Source organism: Salmo salar, chromosome 04 (genome assembly GCF_965601325.2).
Source record: "Salmo salar chromosome 04, fSalSal1, whole genome shotgun sequence".
Classification (NCBI taxonomy): domain Eukaryota; kingdom Metazoa; phylum Chordata; class Actinopteri; order Salmoniformes; family Salmonidae; genus Salmo; species Salmo salar.
The window spans coordinates 18,390,797-18,412,500 of NC_138294.1; the positions used below are offsets into that span (position 1 = coordinate 18,390,797).

General features: G+C 42.3%; 2 protein-coding genes across 2 annotated transcripts in view; one reads left to right on the forward strand and one right to left on the reverse strand.

Moving 5' to 3' along the window:
* LOC106595585 (zinc finger protein basonuclin-2) overlaps positions 1-6,896 on the reverse strand; it is a 241,710-nt gene extending 234,814 nt beyond the window's left edge. The window contains exon 1 of the mRNA XM_045716495.2: positions 6,194-6,896. Coding sequence (XP_045572451.1) covers positions 6,194-6,196 — 3 coding nt within the window. The 5' untranslated portion in view covers positions 6,197-6,896. The remainder of the gene's footprint in view (positions 1-6,193) is intronic.
* A 7,674-nt stretch (positions 6,897-14,570) lies between these two features.
* The window catches only part of cntln (centlein, centrosomal protein), a 181,035-nt gene continuing 173,901 nt past the window's right edge, over positions 14,571-21,704 (forward strand). The window contains exons 1-4 of the mRNA XM_045716502.2: positions 14,571-14,888; positions 15,448-15,535; positions 18,411-18,499; positions 20,822-20,906. Coding sequence (XP_045572458.1) covers positions 15,452-15,535; positions 18,411-18,499; positions 20,822-20,906 — 258 coding nt within the window. The 5' untranslated portion in view covers positions 14,571-14,888; positions 15,448-15,451. The remainder of the gene's footprint in view (positions 14,889-15,447; positions 15,536-18,410; positions 18,500-20,821; positions 20,907-21,704) is intronic.

The following is a 21,704-nucleotide window of genomic DNA, read 5'->3' on the forward strand; positions in this document are numbered from 1 at the left end:
ATTGTGTTAATATTTCCTTTTTTTAATTTAGCAAATTTTTCTTACTTTTTAACTGCATTATTGGGAATGGGCTCGTAAGTAAGCATTTCACAGTAAAGTCTACACCTGTTGTATTCAGCGCATGTGACAAATACAATTTGATTTGAAGGGAGGTTGTCAATGTGAAATCTGGGGAGGAGACAAATGACAACAAAAACATTGCTTCAGACGTACTAAACCTTCATGTGGAAAGATAGAGCAAAATGAGACATCAGGCAAGTAATAAAGTAATGAAGACCCAAAGCCTGGAGCAGCTTCCGCTCAATCCTGCCCATAACAGACACCTATAGACAGACTCCCTGGGGTGTCTGACTGGGAGATTCACACGTGGGCCGCTACCACTGCTACTAACACTAACACCAGCAACCAGATCATCTGTGTTCAAACCACAGGCCCTAACTAAAACCCCACCCATCTGATACTGTTACTCTCTAAACTGGTTCCATAGGACAGATGGAACTCATGGTTGTACGTGGCATAATGATGATGAGTGCTTAGAGACATGTTCAAAACTGAAAGTTTTGTGGGGGTAAAGAAGAAGAAAGAAAGAAAGAGAGAGAGAAAATCGTTAAAGTCGATTCAGGTGAAAATAACATTGTCCCTGACTGGGTTAGAAACTCAAGCAAATAATTCCAAAGTCAACATGCTACTTTTTAGTTCCTCAGGAATTATTCATGGGACACCACTTATCTTGTCATATCTGATTTCTTCCACTGTAGTTTTTGGAGGGGAGGAAGGCAGGAAAGACACCTTTAGGGCAAATTATTCTCTTTTAATCAAATCCCTCCATGTGGCCTAAGGGGGTCTACTCCAAGACACTCAAGGCACTAGAAGGTGGGCCAATGGCTCTCACACCCACACAAAAAAACTGTTCAGTGAGATGCAATGTAAAATGTGTTAGTTGTTTCAACTTAAAAATATGAATTACCTCGTTGGCGTAAAATGTTAAGTAATGTATACTTTTTACAGTGGTGGGCTTACAGAAAAAGGGAGGAATACTGAGAAAAAGAGAGAAAAAATGTATAGTACATTAGTAGTGAGAGTGGGAGAGCGTAAGAAAGGCAGACAGGGTTCTGGAGTTCCCATCATTTCTACACCGAATCTCCCGGCTCTTTCCACATGGCACGACGTCGAACAACTTACTCCGGGAGTAGGCTAGTGAGTCCGAGAGAGCTATAAAATATAAATTATACCACATAACCTTATACCTCCCAGTTGAGTCATTCAGTTACACTGAGACTCCTGTTGGTTACATGGACAGCCATATGTCTCTCTCTCTCTCTCTCTCTCTCTCTCTCTCTCTCTCCCCATCGCTTCGCTCTCTACTCTCTCCATTTCTATAGCGTCAACATGAATTACTTCCTCTCCCCCTTAAAGAAAGTATGGATTACAGCTGAACTTTAATTTCCCTACCGATCATTCCCTAGCCAACCCGGTGACATTGAAGTGTTTATTTTACACTGGCGGCCCATAATTAGTTCTGTGCAAAATCAATTAGGACCAGCGCAAAATTACACCCGAATCGTAAAGGAATGGTGACTGTGTGTTCCGTGACACGGTAAAATAAAATATATACCGCGCAGTCGTGTATTTCTCAGCAGCACCGCAGTTGGTCTGAATGGGTGCTATCATTTCTCCTCTTGAACAAATAAAGAGTTTGTGGGAGTGTAATGCACACGCCCTGTGCATGTTTAAAGCAATAGTCCAAACCTTTACTGTAAAACAGAACAGTTAGTTGAGTTCTCCTTTGATTACTTAGCGTTACTCACCAATTTGAAACGTATTCATGTATTATTAAGTTGGGATACATACAACGTCTAGACTAACCTCACTTTAAGAAAGTGACTAGTCCTGTATGTGTATGCTTCATTGCATTGTTTGAGAAATACTTAACAGTACACACACAAGTGTCATTTTACAGCTCAAACATTTCTCCCAGCTTCTAGTCTTAAGACTCGGCTTGTGATCTGATTCAATTGTAGTCCACTGACTGAATCCCACTCCGTAACACAGCGACGGTATTGTCCTTTTAAAACTCTTCACGGAGATATTAACTAGAGGACAATTACGCCTACAAGACAAAACACATCTTAAATCTTCATGTAAAAACTATCATTTCACTTATTCATTTGAAACCTGGGGTGGAAAAGTCTGTCCAAATGGTAGAATATCTTAAGAGGGAATTGGAGAAAGTCTATGCAAGTGTATGTGTGTATTTGATTTCTTTCCCTCCGCGCTGGGGTAAAAATGTAATTAATGTCTACCAAATGTATATTGTTTTAAATCAAGTACATCTCCCACTGTTCTTTTTATTAAGTTACTGCCTGAGATCTAATTTGTTTTAAGATTTCACAGTGTCTTTGTTTAGTCCTAATGCCTGCAGCTTCGGTTTCAGTGTCCTTTTAAAGGCTTTTGTCTCCAGCCACCAAGACATTCAGAACCCCTTTCTCTCAAAATATGACCTTTTCTGTCATTGCCAAGACACACTATCACTAACACCAAGGCTTTATTAGAAGAGTGGACGAGTGGAGAGGAACAGGGAGATATCAGGCTGTGTGTGTTTTTTGTTGAACTATCCTTGTGGGTACCAGAAATCCCCACAAGGATAGAAAAACACGAAAATTCGGACATGGGGGACATTTTATCGGTCCCCACAAGACAAAATGTTATTTTAGGCTTAGGGGGTTAGGTTTAGGGTTACAATTCGGGTTAGGGTTAGAATTAAGGTTAGGGTTACAGTAGGTTTAGCTTTAGAGTTAGGGTTAGGCTTAAGGTTAGGTTAAGGAAAGGGCATTTCACAGTAAAGTCTACACCTGTTGTATTGGGCGCATGTGACAAATACCATTTGATCTGATTTGATCTGATTTGATTTGAAGGGAGGTTGTCAATGTGAAATGTTGTGATTCTACAAAAGCTGGGGAGGAGCCAAATTACAACAAAAACATTGCTTAAGACGTACTGAACCATACACTTCATGTGGAAAGATAGAGCAAAATGAGACATCAGGCAAGTAATAAAGTAATGAAGACCCAAAGCCTGGAGCAGCTTCCGCTCAATCCTGCCCATAACAGACACCTATAGACAGACTCCCTGGGGTGTCTGACTGGGAGATTCACACCCTAGAGCAATACAACGTGTGTATGTGTGTGGCATGGTGTTCCACCCCTCCACTGAGTAAACAAGAGCATTGTTGATGTGTTTCTGGGTTGTTGATGTGTTTTCTGGGTTGTTTGAGCAAAACAGGCAGCAGCAGTAGCTACCTGTATGGGTGACACACTTCACTTTCTTTCCCTCCCACCCTTTCTTTCTTTCTTTCTTTCTTTCTTTCTTTCTTTCTTTCTTTCTTTCTTCTTCTTTCTTTCTTTCTTTCTTTCTTTCTTTCTTTCTTTCTTTCTTTCTTTCTTTCTTTCTTTCTTTCTTTCTTCTTCTTTCTTTCTTTCTTTCTTTCTTTCTCTCTTTCTTTCTCTCTTTCTTTCTTTCTTTCTTTCTTTCCTTCCCTCCCTCTATCTATCTGTCTCCTGCCCTTTGTTGACAAAGGTATCTTGGTGACTGCAAAAAGTGTATATGGAGACATGAAGCGTCGGTTCACACACACATACACCGACACGCGTGCACACACAATCCCTTCTCATCACAAAAGACACTCAAATGAGAGAGAAAACACTGCCATATTTTTCATCGGTTCAACCTCATCACTTAACACCCTTCCAGTCTCAATGAAGAGAGAACAAGGAGGGAGAGAGGGAAAAGAATACCATAAAAACTCCTTGAAGAGGAGAGAAAAGAATAGAGGGAGAGATCAAATGATCCAGGCGGTGGGGACAGGCGGCGCGGGGTCAGAGCAGGAGAGCACAAAGCAGCCCTGCTCTTCATTAACACTGGCCCTCAGGGGGTCCAGACTGGCCCTACCTGTCCATGAGATTATTGAACCGGCTAACCAGCAGCTCCCCTCTTCAAGGCTAACCAGCAGCTCCCCTCTCCAACTCCTCAGTCAAGGCCCAGAGGAATCCCAGCCCACCGCTGCTGCTGTCTGACAACTCTGGCCCTGAGTTTCTCTGTCTGCTACATGGAAGAAGTGCTCCCGCTTCTTCATTTTCTTCTCCCCTCCGTTCACTCTTCGTTCAATGTATCACTTTTACTGTCTTTTTCCATCTTCTACTTTTGTCTTATTTTCTTTATCTCTTCCCCCCCATCTCCTTCCCTTTTTAGCTCCCCTTCTCTCCCTTCCTCTACTTCACTTCCCCTCTCCTTTCCTTGTCTGAACCTCGACTGAGAGAAAGAGAGAGAGAGAGGAACGACGGTGTGTCGACTTGCGACATGGCAGACGAGATGAAATGCATGCGAAAGGGCCCAGGCTAGTAGCAGCAGCAGATAAAAGTAATCAAATAATACTCCTGGAATGCAAATTGGCATTCTCTGACTGCAGCCCTTACACAACCATGAAACATCACTTTCAGGCTCCCCAGATTAGGACTAAACATTATGTAAAGCGCTGAACCCATAAACTGAGTGGAGCAGTCAAAGTGAAGGAGGGAACAGGCTCTTTTCTGTGGTGTAGAAGGGGCTTGTGATCTTTTTCTCTCTACCTCTCTCCCGACTCCTCTACCCTTCACAAATGTCCATGTAGAAATGTGTTACTCTGGCATGAAATGCCTCTGTGTTCTGCTCTGCTCTGCTCAACTCCGATTGCTCGACTTTTAGGGGAGGTGGAAGCAAGGCCACATAGACACACACGTAGGCTACAGGAATGCATGACAGAGAGAATGTATTAACACTGTACGCTAATACATTGTAAATTGTTAAGTCTTCAACAATGCAATGTATTTTAGATTGTATACATGTACTCAACCAGCTGTTGCAAAAATAGTTTTTCTAATACACACCAATTTTTTTTATTTTTGTTGGCCCTCAAGTCATGACATAAAAACACCTAAAAACTACTGTATTTAATAAAACTGAAAACATCTTATAATAACATCAAATTCACAACTGTAGGCTATGTGTTTGTTTGTTTTAGGAAGCTGCACAATTTCCTGGTACACTCTAGGAAACCAAATGAACCCAAGCCAAGAGCTACGAGTATCACTGTATCGCACATTAATCATTTAAATGTCACTTCAAAAGTTGTTCAAGTATTTCAACCCATTAGTACTACGTGCATGTTAAATATATTAGTACTACGTGCATGTTAAATACACAGGAATATATTAATCATCTGGAAATGTTTCCAAAATTATAAAGTTCTGTTTGGAAAGGGTTAAAATTGAGAATGCAATATAGTGGGAACATTTTTCTTATGATACGTTTTTGATATAGCAGTGTGTAAATATACACATAAATGTACTATTGATGATGTTTTACAATGCTTTACATGGTGTCATCTTTAAAATAGCATTTTGTTTTGTTGTGTATTCTATCATCATTGGTTTAATCAAAGGTAGGCTACATTGTCTAGGCCAAAGACTGGAGTGAGTAGTTGACAGTGAAAATGGTCCCTGTATAATCGTTATGCACGCTCTAACAATCAGCACGATCTGAAAGTGACATCGTGACAATTATCACTGGCCGTGGATGTTCATAAATTTGAGGGGGGGAAAAAATGCAGGTCTGGCTATATGTTCGGGACATTTTGTAGAAAGTTTCAGTATGGTTAAACTGTCTGTCTGACTGTGCTCAATAATGGGCACCTGGGGTAAAATCACACAGCTCCATTTTCAAGCTCAAAAACAACAAAATTGTAAAGACTAAAATAATATTCCTTCTCATTTATTATAAGTTATAATAATGTTATAATAATGTGCGTTGTAGTGAGGGGTTTTTATATGGGCCACCAACATGTTGATTGAATAAAGTTCACATAAGGTAGGCTAAATAGAAGTTGTATTATAAGAACAGTCTATAAAAGCCTATTGTAAATATTGCCTATATCCAAAACAAAATATCATATTTGTAAAGTATGTGGAAAGAGTAAACAAAATATCATGAATGCATGAATTATTTGTGTGCATTAATTATTTACAACTTTCTTGAGGCAATAATAGGCCATGCAGGCCAGGCGCCGGTTAGAAAAAGTTATATCAATGTTTGTAATCCAGCTCCATACCTGATGCAGGGATTCATTTGAATGGGTAAACAGTTTCAAAATCATATTTACCATTTCTGCATGTTGTATAAGGAAGACCCGGGTCCTGACGCTCTCGAACTTGCCGTCCTCGAATGTCTGATTTCGCCCTCAAGTGGGGGACTTCTCACCTGATATATTAGTCTGAAGTAATTAAAAAGTCGGCGTCGTCCCCGCAAGAAAAGTATTGACTCGTTGTGCGCAATAACAGTTTTATGACATTTGATTGAAAACGGAGACCCGTCTTCGTTTCAGGTTTTGATCCTGAGAAATTAACACTGTCTGGTTCACTGAGAAAATACGTTCCTTGTTGCTTTGGAACACACCGTCGGTCTCGGGATATGAATGCAGGCAGAGGTACGACTGTCCCCTTTCCAAAACGTGAACCAGGAGATGCCGAGGGAAATCGCTGACAGCGTCTTCGGGAAAAAGGCGAATAAACCTATGCTTGTGAGGAGAAGACAGTTTTCCCTAGTTCCGACCCGGGCTCTCTCCGATATTTATTCTGCTAAATCAGCTGTATGCTCCGAGGACACGTTGCGGACGATAAGGCTTGGTTGGAGAATTAGGAAAGTGGCTTCTGGAAGTTGGGCTCGAGCGGTACACAATCTGACAGGACTCTCGGGGCTGTTATACGCCTTGTGAATGTAACCTGAGTGACTGTGGGTCTTGAGTTTGAGTCCGTTACGGTGTTGTGTCAGGGTAAAGAGGCACATCTGTGTGTGACAATGCGCCAACTCGACTAAACCCCTACCCCGCGGACATGAAAAATCATGGCGAGGTGCTTAGCCTTTTATAATTTACGAAACACTTGTACTTTTATTTCCCGTAAGCGACAGGATCCCGTTAAATAGCCTACTGTAACCTGTTGTTCTGTTTGTTTATGGGAAATGGTTGTTAGTAAGCTAAATTAGGTATTATCAAAATATTTCATAATGGGGAAATTAATTCTCTATTAAATAAACTAAATATTTGAAACATTAAAGGTTCCAAATTCATAAAACAATAATTATTACATCGAAAAATGTTATCAGATATTTTGTATAGGCCCTCTCCAGCTTTCAAGGTGATGCTAGTTATACCCCAAAGTTGACTTAACTTCGTTTCAATGTTTACATATTCTGTACCCAGTACCCACATAATATATTTCAGTTCACATTATGGTGAACAAACTCAAATTTCGCTCAACCGCGCACACGCACACAGCTCTCTTACTATACTTCTGAGGACTTTTTGGGGACCAACAATTGATTCCGATTCTATTTTCCCTAACCTTTACCCCCAACTCTAACTCCAAACCTAACCACTAACCCCTAACCTTAACCCCTAAGCCTAAAATAGTATTTTTACAAGTGGGGACCAGAAAAATGTCCTCACTTCTCTGAATTTTAGTTGGTTTACTGTTCTTGTGAGGACTATAGTAAAGCGTGTACACACACACACACACACACACACACACTCACACTCACACACACACACGCACACACCAAAAGGGCTTTGAGATGAGTGAGATTCTTCAGAATTCAAACTAGTGCATCAAGTTGCTCCAGTCCAGCAGGAGGAAGGAAGGAATGCTTGAGGACACTGATGTTTCCCCATGTTCCCCACATGTTTCCTAAGTTGTGTCCCTCTGCTGATCATCTGAAGAGTGCTGTCTCTCATTAATGTTTCACTGTGCACTTGTTTTTACCAGGGGTTTGCTGATCAACGTTTGACTGAGGCATCTCAAGAGTCAAGAGAGGAGGGGGGAGAGAGCAGTCAGTGACTGGCTTCTCAGTCTCTACTTTTGGACCTAGTGAGAGTGTAATTCCAAGGCAGTCATTTCTATCAAGTCGAGCGTCTGGAAGAAGAAGCCCCACTCACATGTTTGGTCAAGGGGTAAATAATAGATCAGGGATTAGACTTGTGCTGAATTCATTCTGGGGGTAACAAGCTAACTCCGGTCCCAGGATATGCATATTCATTGGTTGGGCCAAGGCCATGGGAGGATAAAGACCATATGCCTGTTTGTTAGGGAGATAGAGCTTAAATCCAGCTAATTAAACAAGATATTACATAGCTCCGTGAGCAACAAAACAGGCCTTTTAAGGATTGTCCAGAAAATAGAAGTGCTACAACTCGGGGGGGGGGGGTGATAATATAATGATATGGGTCTCTTTGATAGCTTCAAAGGGCCTCAATAATGTTATATGGCTTTGAAAGTGATTTTTCTTCCCCCAATTTATTCATCATGTCAAACAAACTGTTAATGATAGGGCTGATTAGTGTTGTGACATATTAAACGGCTACACTAATGATGCTGGAGACATCCATGTTGGTGTGAAGTCGCCACCTCGTCTGCCATTAGCATATTGTCAAGCACGGATGTCTAATTTGATTACGCTTATAAACACAGGCAGTTCAACTAATTAAAGTTACTCAGCAAGTGGTAAGGAGAATGTCCAAGCTCAGCCCTTCTACAGTTTGACATCTGGATTAAAAATATATTATAAAGCTCCTTCATTTACTGAAAAAGAGCACAAAACTAAATGTGCGTCTCACACACACACACACACACACACACACACACACACACACACACACACACACACACACACACACACACACACACACACACACACACACACACACACGTCTCTCTGCACTGAGTATAGGTTTATCTGTCCCCATGACAGGACCCTACCTCTTACTAATTACCCAGAGGGGTTATTGATGATGAGCTATTGAACCCAGAGTTGGAGGCCCTCTCCCGGGATGGCAGTTAGCTATCACAGCCTCTACAAGGACATTCTACGCTGGGTTTCTGTCCATCTGTCTGGGAAGCAGCAGTTCTCACTGAGAAAAGGTCAATTCGATCATGTCATGGAAGGCAGAGGGGAGTGGAAAGGTGAGGGACCACGATCGGGCACCACACACACACCTGCTCTAATTCTGCTCTGACTGACTGCTCTCTGCGAGGACATTCTGGGCTGTTTGGCCGGGGGCTCGGTGACATTCTGAACCTGTGAGAATGTTCAGTATGATCACCTCACTTCTGATGTAATATGTTCACTGCAGTGGGGGCTGCTGACGGCTCATAATAACGTCTGGAACAGAGCGAATGGTATGGCATTAAACACCTGGAAACCATGTGTTTGATGTATTTGATACCATTCCACTGATCCCGCTCCAATCATTACCACGAGCCCGTTCTCCCCAATTAAGGTGCCGCCAACCTCCTGCGGTTCATTGTTCATTACTTGGAAGTTTCATGAACTAGGCTTGTACTGCACATGTCTGAATCCCAAGGTCTATGTTGAGTGTAATTTAAGTGTTATGTCACGTCAGTAGTGTATCTGTCATCTCTTTCTCTCCAAATATACAGGTAACTGCCAAAATAAAGAAAACACTTGACCACTTGGTCATATAGGCTATAAAAATGTCCAGTTACCCATTATTTTGGCTACCATGTCTAGAAGAAGAGATCTCAGTGACTTTGAAAAAGGGGTCTCAAAGGAGCTTAGAGGGTTTAAAGGGGTGTGTGTGTGTGTGTGTGTGTGTGTGTGTGTGTCAGTCACCAGACATCAACCAAATTGAAGACTTATGGGAGATTCTGGAGCGGCGCCTGAGACAGCGTTTTCCACCACCATGAACAAAACACCAAATTATGGAATTTCTCATGGAAGAATGGAGTCCCTCCAATAGAGTTCCAGACACTTGTAGAATCCATGCCAAGATACATTGAAGCTGTTCTGGCAGCTTGTGGTGGCCCAACACCCTATTAAGACACTTTATGTCAGTGTTTCGTCTTCTGATGAAGAGTAAGAAATATCGGACCAATACGCAGCGTGGTAAGTGTCCATACTTATATTTTTATTCATTCGTGAACACTGAAACAAACCAAGAAACCTCAAGACAGTCCTGTAAGGTAACCTTGACTATATATGGAACAATCACCCACAAACAAGAGAAAATAAACCCATATAAATATGGCCTCCAATTAGAAGCAACGACAACCAGCTGCTTCTAATTGGAGGTCGTTCCCAAAACTAACATAGAAATACAAATACTAGAAATACGAACATAGAAATACAAAACATAGAACAATACCCCAAAAAACCCGACAACACAAAACAAACACACCCCTGCCACGTCCTGACCAAACTACAATAACAAATAACCCCTTTTACTAGTCAGAACGTGATAGTTTCCTTTATTTTGGCAGATACCTGTATATCCTTTTCCATCTCAGCCATTATATACACAGTGTCTTTTTATCTCCTGGCTTTATGGTAAATCCATTTGAATTCAATTACTTTTTTGTCCATGGAGGAAGTGGTCAGAAAGGGAGTTTTAGGACCTGAATGCCAAAACATTCAGGAGATAGATGTGCTCAAAGTTGTCCCATTTTGCATACCCCACCATACCATGAGACATCAATGTTTTTATCACTGGAAAAGATAAACAGTTGAGTTTGATATAATTTTACAGCTTAGAAACAGGGTTATCAACCTATCTGAACATTTATTGAGCACCTTTATCTCCCAAAAACTAACTTTCTGACCACTTCTACAAAATATGTATGGAAGGTTTTGTTCAAATCAAAAGGGGTGCTGTCAAAAAAAAGTGACTGAATTCAAATGCATGTTCCCTTTAGCATAACAAAGACCTAAAAGATGATAAACCCTAGTTTCAATAGCGTGCGGCTTGTTCCATGGTGAAATCGTCACATGTTCTCTCTCTGTACAGTATCTGACCGCCAGGCCATAGATGCTACCTCTTGAGGGAAATGCGAACTCAAACACAACCTCACCACCTTGCTATGCCCTCTCAGTCAGTCAGTACCCAGCCAAGAACAAGACAAGGCCTACCAATGCAGAGCCCTGGGAGAAATACTCAGACTTCTCTTTCCCACACTATACCAGGGGGGAGTGGCACACCACATGGGTGAGACATGGGTAAGCTTGGACCCGGAGCTCATGACACTACGCCCCCCCTCCACGGTGGCCCCCAGGAAGTTGGCTCTCCTCTCATCAATCCTCCCATTATGAGCAGGGCCTGTCTGCTGAGGATGGCTCAGAAGGTCATCAGATGGGAGTCAAGCAGAGGACCAGAACCGGGGCTGAACTGAGGGGCTTGTGCCGGGGGGATGTGGGGATGTGTGTGTGTGTGTGTGTGGGGGGGGTGGAGTTGAGACACGGCGCTGTAGTTGTCTGATTTAGGTACACAGATAGGTTTAGTGTGGAAGAGGGGGGAGGAGGGGGGAATCAATGGCCTCTCTGTCATTGGGTATTATGAGACTTGAGGCGCGAGGTCCCACAAGGTTGAACATGAGAATGGCTCATGCTTGACGTCAAGACTGAGCGACTGATATCATTCTCTAGTCCAGTTGAGAAAACTAGCTGCAGAGTGTTTCATTTTTTTCACACTGTCACAACCTACAATATATCCAAAATTCTCAGCAGATATTAAAAATACAAGTGCATGAATATTTGCAGATATTCAAAAAAGTGAGCTATATACAGCCTTTCACTTTAAAAAGCCACCCAATGTCATATCCACCCATCCATATTCATCAGATTAGCCACCCACACTTCTGTAATGAAACCCATCTCAGAGAACAGAGCCCTCAGTGGAGCAGCAAAGTGACTGTGATGTCATATGAGACTCAGTGCTCTCACAGGTTGGAATCTCATTTCCATTCTGGAATGAGAGAGACATTCCGCTAAACAGAGTTCAAATTGACATCCCAGCTGACACTTGTACTTCCTGTGTTTCTTCAAAGGCAACACGACTTGTGACTCTTTAGTCAGTGTGAACGTAAGCCCCCTGTTCGTTCTGTTGGTTCTCACCTCCCTCAGTTGGAATCAAAGGTAACGTTATTATGCAGACGACAGTCCTCCTACCTGAGGTGGCAGGCGGAGACAATTATACTTCCCCAGAATTCTCCACGGAATGTCGCTCGCTTCCAGGCTCGGCTTCCCTTCCTCCCTCACTCCTCCTCAGCCAACCAGGTGCTTGTCACTTGTTTCCTGAATTTTTCATGCAGATGGAGGCATTTGCATGATCAAGATTCTGTGTCGTTTCTCCACCTCCGTGCTGATTTGATTTTATCCAATGTTCTCTGTCTGTGTGGCTCTGTGGAGAGATAAGGCAAGAGAACAGTATGCTCATTGGGACTGCCACAGTGTAAAGCCTACTCATTTTATGGGCTGGCTCGTCACATCAGAACACTGATGGCAATTAGGGCTGAGGGGCCTCAAAGACACTCGACCCACAAGACAACATAATGTTCTTTTGACTTATATATCACTGCATATGCTATGGGAGGGATTTTCTTATGCTCCATCAATTTACAGTGACAATGCAATGCACTTAATTCACAGTAAGCCTGAAAATAACACATAAGTCCTGTATAATTAATCTCTGCACACAAAACCACGTGCTACATTTATGAAACAGTCTGTCACGAGACACTAGTCTGTAATTGACAGGAGAGGAGGAAGACAACATAAAGAGACGGTATACTGGATGTATTTCTCTTATAAATGTATCTCCAGGCAACTAACATTTCAGGATGACTCACAGGCAGTATATTGCACCCGGAGAGAACTGGGCACACACCCACTGCACACGGGAACACCTGTTTTTCTCGGAATAATGAACTTTAATAAAACTATATAACCTGTCACACATCTTAAAACGGTGTGATGAACGACGAACGGGAGCCAAATCAAAAGACGACAAGAGTTTGTGTTCAGTCAGTCAGGACTTGAAAAATTATATTTTATTTTCAAATGCAGGAAGCACACATCAATGGTGAGATGAAGGGGTCTGGCTGAGAGCTGTTTTATGTGCCTAAAATGTTCCTCAGATGTAGATGAATCTGTCATTAAGAGGACAGACAACAAACACTTAAAAGGGGAGACACACACTGCTCCAGACATCCTTAGAGACCGTGTAAGGCACACTGTCAAAACATGGTAGAACATGTTGCAGTAATGTAACCTGTATTGGAAATGATGAAGGCCAAATTACATGAAAAGGGGATATGTGTGAATAGGGGGGCTTCTGCCAAAAACATTGGATCATGTTTTCTGGATGTGAGGTATTATGTCATATAAAATAGGCTTATACTTATCACTAAAATGACATTGCTCCTTTTACACAGGATGTTGTAATTGTTGTTTAATCATATTTACTTTGGGTTTTTGTGGATGACATTGGCTGCATTTAGACAGGCAGCCCAATTTGGATCTTTTTTCACTAATTGGTCTTTTGAACAATCAGATCAGCTCTGAAATATAACTGATGTTTAAAGATATGATGTGATTGGTCAAAAGACCAATTAGTGGAAAAAAAGATCAGACTCGGGCTGCCTGTGTGAACGCAGCCATAGAGTGGCAATTTATTTCTAACCGTGCATGCACCTGATATCTGGATGTAATGGGCCTGAATTAGTCATACATCTAATCACTGACCGGGACCCCATAGAAAGTCACTGGTGACATTTGTCCTCCTCTGTAATGATATGAGGTGGGAAACAAACCCATTTCCAGTGATCCAGATACAGAATCAGGCTCCTAAATGGATGATTGGTCACCATCTCCATTAAACAAGGAGCTTTGTTGGGAGGCAGGCAAGAGGAGGAGAGAAAAGCTGATTCATACAGTATAAATGCCATGTGTCTGTCTGTGCAAGTCTAACAGGGCAGATGTTGCGCATTACGCGCCAGTCTACTGCCTCTGAAACCGCTCTACAAATGAGGATCCTAATGAGAGGCACTGCTTGTGGGTCAAGGAACAGCCTAATCGCGCTAAGTCAATTGATTTCTTTTTTTCTTTCTGTCTTTTATTTTTCTCAGCTGGGCAGGCAGGAGGACCAGACAGACAGAGAGAGCAGATGAACCAACATTTGTGTGAATGAACAACAGAGTTGCCAGTCCTCATATCTTTCATTGTAATATCTCTTCTCATCTTTCATGCCTGGCCACTCATTACAGTGCATGCAAGCATGAGTCCATCCATAGGTTGCTGCAATCTGGAGGTTGCTGCATCTCCAGCAAAACAGCCAATTTTTTTCCCATACCAAGAATGTTAAACATTCATACTAACTGCAAATGATAAACAATGATCAAACGGTAAGTAATTAACTGTAAAAAGGAGAAGACCAAGAGTAGGCAAAGGCTGTAGGCTACACTAATAGTGGGGTCTGTGGCTGTATGCATGCATTTCCCCTTAACACACCAATTACAGTATGATTGACTTTACTAAAGTACATATTAATCAAAATGAATACTTTATCTCCTATTAGGTATTTTACAACATGCTTTGACACTTCAAACAATTGGAGCGCTGCTTTCAGTTACTTCCTAATACGTTGGCGTGTCGTAAAAACTGACGTTTGGGAAGTACGCTGACGTATGGGGAAGTAAAAAACGGAAAACAGCGCGCTTGTTTGAAATGGAAAGGCGTCTCGGTAGCTATTGACAACAGTGTGATTCACTCAAAGTTTGCATTTCGTCTTGCTATATTTTGTAGACCGTAATACATACCCTATATGCACGGATAAATATACAGTTGTCCTTTAGGATACGTTTGCTTACCGTCCACGATGATGCTGTTCAATGCATGGACTTTTGACATGTAACGTTACCGTTCAACTTAGCCAGCTGCTAACGTTAGCTCTTCCTACTTTGCTTTGTAACGTTAGCTACTCTCTCCGACCGAGAAAGTTGTCAACACCCAAGGTAATGTTTGTTTACTTACCGCTAACTAAACAGAATAGAACACCTGTTGCAGTGCACGGTCGTGCTTCACTGCTGAGCTCACCTTCAGTTATAGGCTAGCTAACGGTAGATAGCTAGCTAACTGGCAAACCAGCTAGTCTCTATGGTCTTTCCAAAGTTATTTCTCCCTTTTGTCCTTTGTTGAAGTGAAGCTAGGCTACATACGAAAATGTCCTCCTGGTACAGGACCATATGTATCTAGCTAGCTAGCTAGCTAGCTAGCTAGCTAATGTAATATTAGACGACCAGCAAGCTGAATGTCATTACAGGCACTAGTCTCGAGGACAATTAGTAACACCTGTTGACTTGTCTCTGTCACTAGAGCTCTAACGTTATTCCCAAATCAATAGCGCAGCAACAACATTGATCACTACGGGCTCGATATTACTATACAGTCTAATGTATATCTATATAGTGTTGTCTATGTAGCTAGCTGTCTACTGTAACGCTGAAGCTTACTGTATATTGATGAGAAAATGTGTACTGCCTCCATAATGTTCTTTATTTTTCTCTTTTCCAGCTCTATGATGGCTACTAGAGACAGCAGTCGCATCATGCTGCTGGAGGAAGAAGTGAGGAGTTTATCTGAGGAGTTAGTGCAATGCCAGGTGACTGTGCTGGATGGTATTGTTTATTTTGTCAACAGCTGAATCTAGCTATGTTGTTGCCAACATTTTCTGTGTTTAAAATAAATCAGTTTATAAACATCTCAACTGGTGTTAGCTACTTCACAAGTGAACAGTTTCTAAGTGCTTACAAATATACATGACAAGATCCTAATAAACATAGGGAAATATTGATAGACACAACTTATATGATATTTAGAAGACGCTTTGACTTAGTCATGTGTGCATACATTCTTTTCACATATGGGTGGCCCAGGGAATTGAACCCACAACCCTGGCGGTGCAAGCGCCATGCTCTACCAACTGAGCCGTACATCACCAACTTAAGTAGTAAATCTAGCTCTGTAACCACAATAGCAATGATAGAGTTACATGAAGTCTAGCTTTTTGTCCTTTTCCTGCACCATAGGCTATGACCATTTCATATTTGGGTCATTGGCTAATCAGTGAGTGTCAGCATTTAGAATGTTGCAGATAGAAACTGATTTATAGAACTGAACTCCCAGTTAATGACAAACACATTTGATCTACAAATTATATTTCTATCTAGAACATACTATAATGTTGCATCCTCCTAAATGAGCCTCAGTCAGTCTCTCTCTCTCTCTCTGATGCTGTGATGGAGAGATGCTGTCTTGTCGTTACAGGCTCGCCACCAGGTGGTGCCTAAAAACATTAACGGCGGATTTACCTGGAATCAGTATCTCACTTTTCATATTCACACACACACGTCATGAGGAAGCTCACCTCTGTAGTGAGTGTGTGTGTGTGTGTGTGTATATGGGCAAATATATCAACAAATATTTCACTCTACACTATACAAGGCTCTGTCTTTTGAGTCCAGCATAGATCATTGCTTGTTTACAATAGTTTATTTTTTATTTATTGTGTCTTGATGTGTTCTGAGATTCCGAAGAAGGCCATTGAAGGCTGAAACGTCAATCTTTTAAACTTGTTTAATAAAACAAACAAAAAAATGAATTGTGAGTGAACATGGCGCCTTTTCCTGTCCAATGATCCCAAAATGTATTGAAGGGAGTAACACTTGTTTCAAGGTGCGGTATAAAGTGCTGACCAGCATTTGTAGATTTTACAAGACACCCTTGTCCAGAGCAACTTACAGTAGTGAGTGCATACATTTTCATACTGGTCCCCTGTGGGACTCGAACCCACAACCCTGGCGTTGTAAGCATCATGCTCTACCAACTCAGTTACAAGGGACTACTTTGTATGACCTGTCTGTCAGACCTGATCCAGACCGAAGTCACTCACAGCCTCCATTACATCAACCAGTTACTGTATTTCTCATCTATTGAGTTGCTATGAATCACTTCTCCTCGGTGGTCTGGGGAGAGAGAGAGCATCAATGATTCTGTCTCTTAGTGACTGTTAGACAGTGTTAGTTGTACCGTGTACCATTCAAATCATGGCATTTGAAATGCCATTAATGTGTAAATTCTCTGGCACAGCGTTCTCAGGACCACCATTAACTACAAAGTGGCCTGTCTGTCGGCCAGAAAATGTTCCTACTTGACCATGCTAATTTTATTAATATGTGACTGCATTCCAGGCCCACTTAGTATGTTTAGCCCATGGTCTTTCAAGGTCTGCAATTACAATTAATAATTCAGTGATCATCAAAAACACATTCGATACATCTCTAATACTGTGGAGAAGCCCTTGATATGGGTGGTGAGGGTCCAGGCGAGGAGTCTGACTGTCAGTATGTTAGGGTCAATGGCAGCCATAGGCCAGGAGAAGCGAGACCACCTATTTGATGTCAAGCCTCCATTTCTTAATTCGTCATTAACGGCAGTGCCAGACCAGGATGGGTGAGATCTCTATTCATCCAATAAGGATCGACTCTGCTCTCTCCACTTTGTATGTTCAGCCCATGGTCTACCAAGGTCTGCCTCCGCCATTTAGTAAATAATTGATTAGACACTTTTGAATGGGGTTTTAAAATTCATGTGCTAATTGGAGACCAGTAGATTCCAGTGGGAGTGATGACTTTTCATCTTGTGATGATGTGAACATAATTTAACAGATGATTTTATATTAAGTCGATTTGGCATAATTCTATCTTTTAGTGTGCCGAAAATGTAATTTTTAGATGTTTCTCATTAAATGTAATGTAGCTTAAGAAAGGAAAAAAATGGAACAGCGTTTTTTGGGGCGGCGAGTCAATTTGAATGTAAAATGTGTCAGGGGCAGAGGCTCTCAGGTGTCTCTGTGCCTTCCAGGACTCTCTCTGTCATCAGTTTAGTGCTTCTCCTCCGCTAGTTACTTCAGCGCTGCAGAGAAAACCATCCACAATCACATGCACTTTATTAATAAGGGATATGCTGCTTTAACTGCTGTTTTGGTTTGATCTCCAACTCCCCAGTCATGAATTGTGCATAATGACAAGTGTCAATGTAGCCTCCCCTTGAGCCGAAGGTCACACTCCAGTAATATAATCTCTCTGTAAAGACAGCACCATGATTAGAGAAGGCACATCTAGAGTTTTATTTTGTACAAGCCATTTGAATTATTGATTGGGTTGGTCCCCCCCATATATGCTAATGTCTTCAAGCATCTCATTGAATTATTTGTATTTCATTTAGAATTGCTATAACATCGCCTCTCACTAATTACGTTTTAAGATGTGAGAAATAGTGTTATTTCGGAAAAGGATGTAGAAAAATAGGAAATTAATTTCAGTATTTATGTGTTATGTGTCCGTGTGGTTCATTAATACTACCACATGCCACATTTTTAGCATAATGATTTGATTTAGTCATAATAATAACATTTGAGTATAATCATTCATAACCGTGAAATCTTATAACCATGAAATTGTTTGTTCTTTTCACAGGCTGACAAGGAGTTTGTGTGGTCCCTATGGAAACGCCTCCAAGTGGCCAATCCGGACCTGACCCAGGCCGTTAGTCTAGTGGTCGAACGGTGAGTTAGTAATTGAAACTGCTCCGAAATTTCACCGCTCCCTCTCACCCATACGTTATATCTTTGAAAGCATGGCCTGTAACTAATCTCCATACTACAACCTGTGAATAAATGTTCAGGGGCTTTAAGATCTCCCAGAAATCCCATCTCCAAAGTGAAACAGAGGTAGATAGGGAAGTACGTCTGCTGAAAGTTATCCAAGGTTGTGTGTGTGAGACACCTTGGACATTCTGGTGGGTTTACGGCTGAATAGTGCAGATGCTCCTTAAAGCCCTCTTATCTCCAGTCTAGCTGCTCAGCCATGGAAACCACCCGCGTTAATGAAAACAGTCTCGCTCTGCTCCCATTCTAAAACTGGGAAAACGTTCACTGCCAAGTGCTTCGTTTTTACTGGATAAAACGTTAGATTGAAGATGACCTTTTGCGAGGGGCGGCTAAGCCGCACAGAATACATCAGCATGGGAACTGGTTGGAAAGAACAGGGGTTCAGGTATTTGAACTACTGCAGTGATACACGGTAGTAGTGTGAGTTCAGGCATGTCTGTTCTTTTCAAAACTTCTGTTGGAAAGTTGTTAGATTTAAAATGCTGTGTCAAAAGGTTGTTTTCTTAAAGCCACACCAAGCTCCTCGTAAACAGAATGAAGATTCTAAAGAATCGTGGTACATGATTTAATTTCTAAATAAAGACTGTTCATTTCTGTTAATAACAAGCATTTCAATGTACTGTAGTAGACCTAGGCCTAAATGAGGAGTCCTTTTCATGCTAAATGTAGTAAAAAAGATTATACCAACATTTTGGCTCCTTTTCATGTAACAGGTCTAGTAGGCCTGTATTCTACATTCCCCTGCCTTTTGGAGCATCAGACACAAAATAAAGCGTGTCAGTTGGCAGGAGCCTCAGACGGTTGGTTTCAGGGGGAAAACATGTGTGCCAGGTTCAGGATGAACTCTGTCAGGCAGTTTCCCCATCCCCCACAGCTCCGGCTAGGGAAACCCAACAAAGCATGTTGGTCCACAGGGGCCTAGGTAACATGCACCCAGAGAGTGTGTGTGTGTAGTCTATCAGCACACTGGCACCGCGCTGCACACGGCGGGTATATTGACATGATAATTGCGCCGACTCCAGTCAAGCGCCGGGCCTGTGGGGGATTCCAGCTGGTCTTGTAGCGATTGGATGGCTGCTCAGGACACGGTTAACACGGCAAAGGATACAAGGTAGCGCTTGACTCCGAGGAGACCAGGCATTCATTTCAATGTCCCTCCGGGGGGGGGGGGGGGGGGGAGCCAGCCAAGGCAAAGGGAGGAGAAGGGCCTGGATTGGGGTGGAGGAACGGGGAGAGGTGGGGGGTTGGTTGGGGGGGGTTCCCTGGTGATCTCAAGAAGCTGTTGAAACAAGCTGGCCCCAATCGTTATTCTTTTGTCTCCGCTCCCCAAACAGTGAACAGGAGAAAAGAGGCCTGAGCGAGCCAGAATGAAAGATATGCTGCTGGAAGAGGCTGCTGCTGCATGGCCCAATGGGGCGGAGAGAGAGCGAGGGAAAAAGTTTGCGTTGTGTGTGTGTGCTGAATAGGATTCCAGGTTTGATGTCGTCCTGGTAATTACCTTATCTGGAGAACAGTGAAATGACACTGGGGTGCTGATTGACATACTTCTGGTGCCTGCCTGCCTGCCTGCCCGCCTGCGCCCAGGGAGCCCGCTGAGTGTTTGAACACACAACTTTGGGTTTATCTTCTTTTCCTGTGACCTCCTTTTCTTTAAGGCCCTCTTTGTTTTCATTTGGTTGCCTGAGTCAAACAAAATCAGATATATGCCTATTGCACAGATATTTGCTTGATATTGAGTGTTTCTGTGTTTTGTTTTCAAACGGTCATTTAATGTACTACACATTAAAATAATATGCTATCATAGGGGTGGCAGACTACATGCATTTGGCATATTCAGTTCTCTGATAACATTCAATACTCTGTAAACCTGTGCACTGAATGGGTTTTCCCATTTTTTATACGAATGAAGTTATCATTTCCCCTCAGATGAGCTTGTTTGCTGTCGTTTGCCATATGCTATATCCTCTCAGTGGGTCTGTCACCACCACATCACCCTAATGCCTCCAAATGAAACCCATCATCATTAGCAGGACCAGAGAGTCGTTGGAGACGAGCTGCTAACGATGCTTCAGCTCTGGGCCTCGCAGTCACTTCACCGCTCTGCCGCTCTCTCTCTCCGTAGAAATAGAAGGACAGATTCTATTTCTATGACTCTGCATAGAACTAGAATGACATAGATTAAAATTATATTTCTATGTTTCTCTGCGTCCCCAACAGAGAGAAATGGAAAGCTGAAGCCAAGGACCGCAAGGTGCTGGAGATCCTGCAGGCCAAAGACTACAAGCTCCAGGAGCTGGACCAGGTATTGTTGTTATGATATGTGGAATGCATAGTTAGTGAACCATGTCTGTGTCGTATCCTGGTGTCTGAACAGAGAAACCTCCCATAGGAATTTCTCTTCCATTTGATATGAAGGGATGCATTGAAATAGAAGTGAGAGTGCAAGTCCAGTCTAACCTACAGTCAGTCAGTCCTGTTATATAAAAGACCCATAAGCCTCGGGTTTGTCTGAGGCAAGCCCTATCGCAAGCGCAAGTGCTAACTCTATACCCACCTATAACAATGGCTCAGTAAGTGTGTTCTATGTGCTGCTAGGACAGCTAATGCTTACGGCGACGCACTGTAATTTACCCTTAATCATCGTCCCTTAACAGCAGCATCTGTCAGTTTCTGTCATTACGTTAGCAACCTTCTCTGTCAGCTGGCTAATGCTACGCTAACATCATCCCATCCGCTCCCAGAGAGACGGGCGCTAATGCTATCATCAGCAGCTCTTTAACAGTGTGTTTATCCCGCCCTCCTCACTCATCTTAACACTGATTTAGCTATGTACAATTAGCCAGAGCTGTGGAGCACAATAGAGGTTACACATGATTTTCTTTCCTCTGTTTGTTCTGAGAAAAAGAGTGCTGGCACAGATTTCAAACATGTTATCAGTCAAACACTGTCACTGTGAGGGTGAATGAAGGAAAGGACGCAGGCAGGTTCATTCATCTGCTACTCCATCTACATTTTTACATCATTTTTTGTTGTTGTCATTTAGCAGCTCTTATCCAACGCGACTTAAAGGAGTATTTCGGGTTAAGTGCCTTGCACAAGG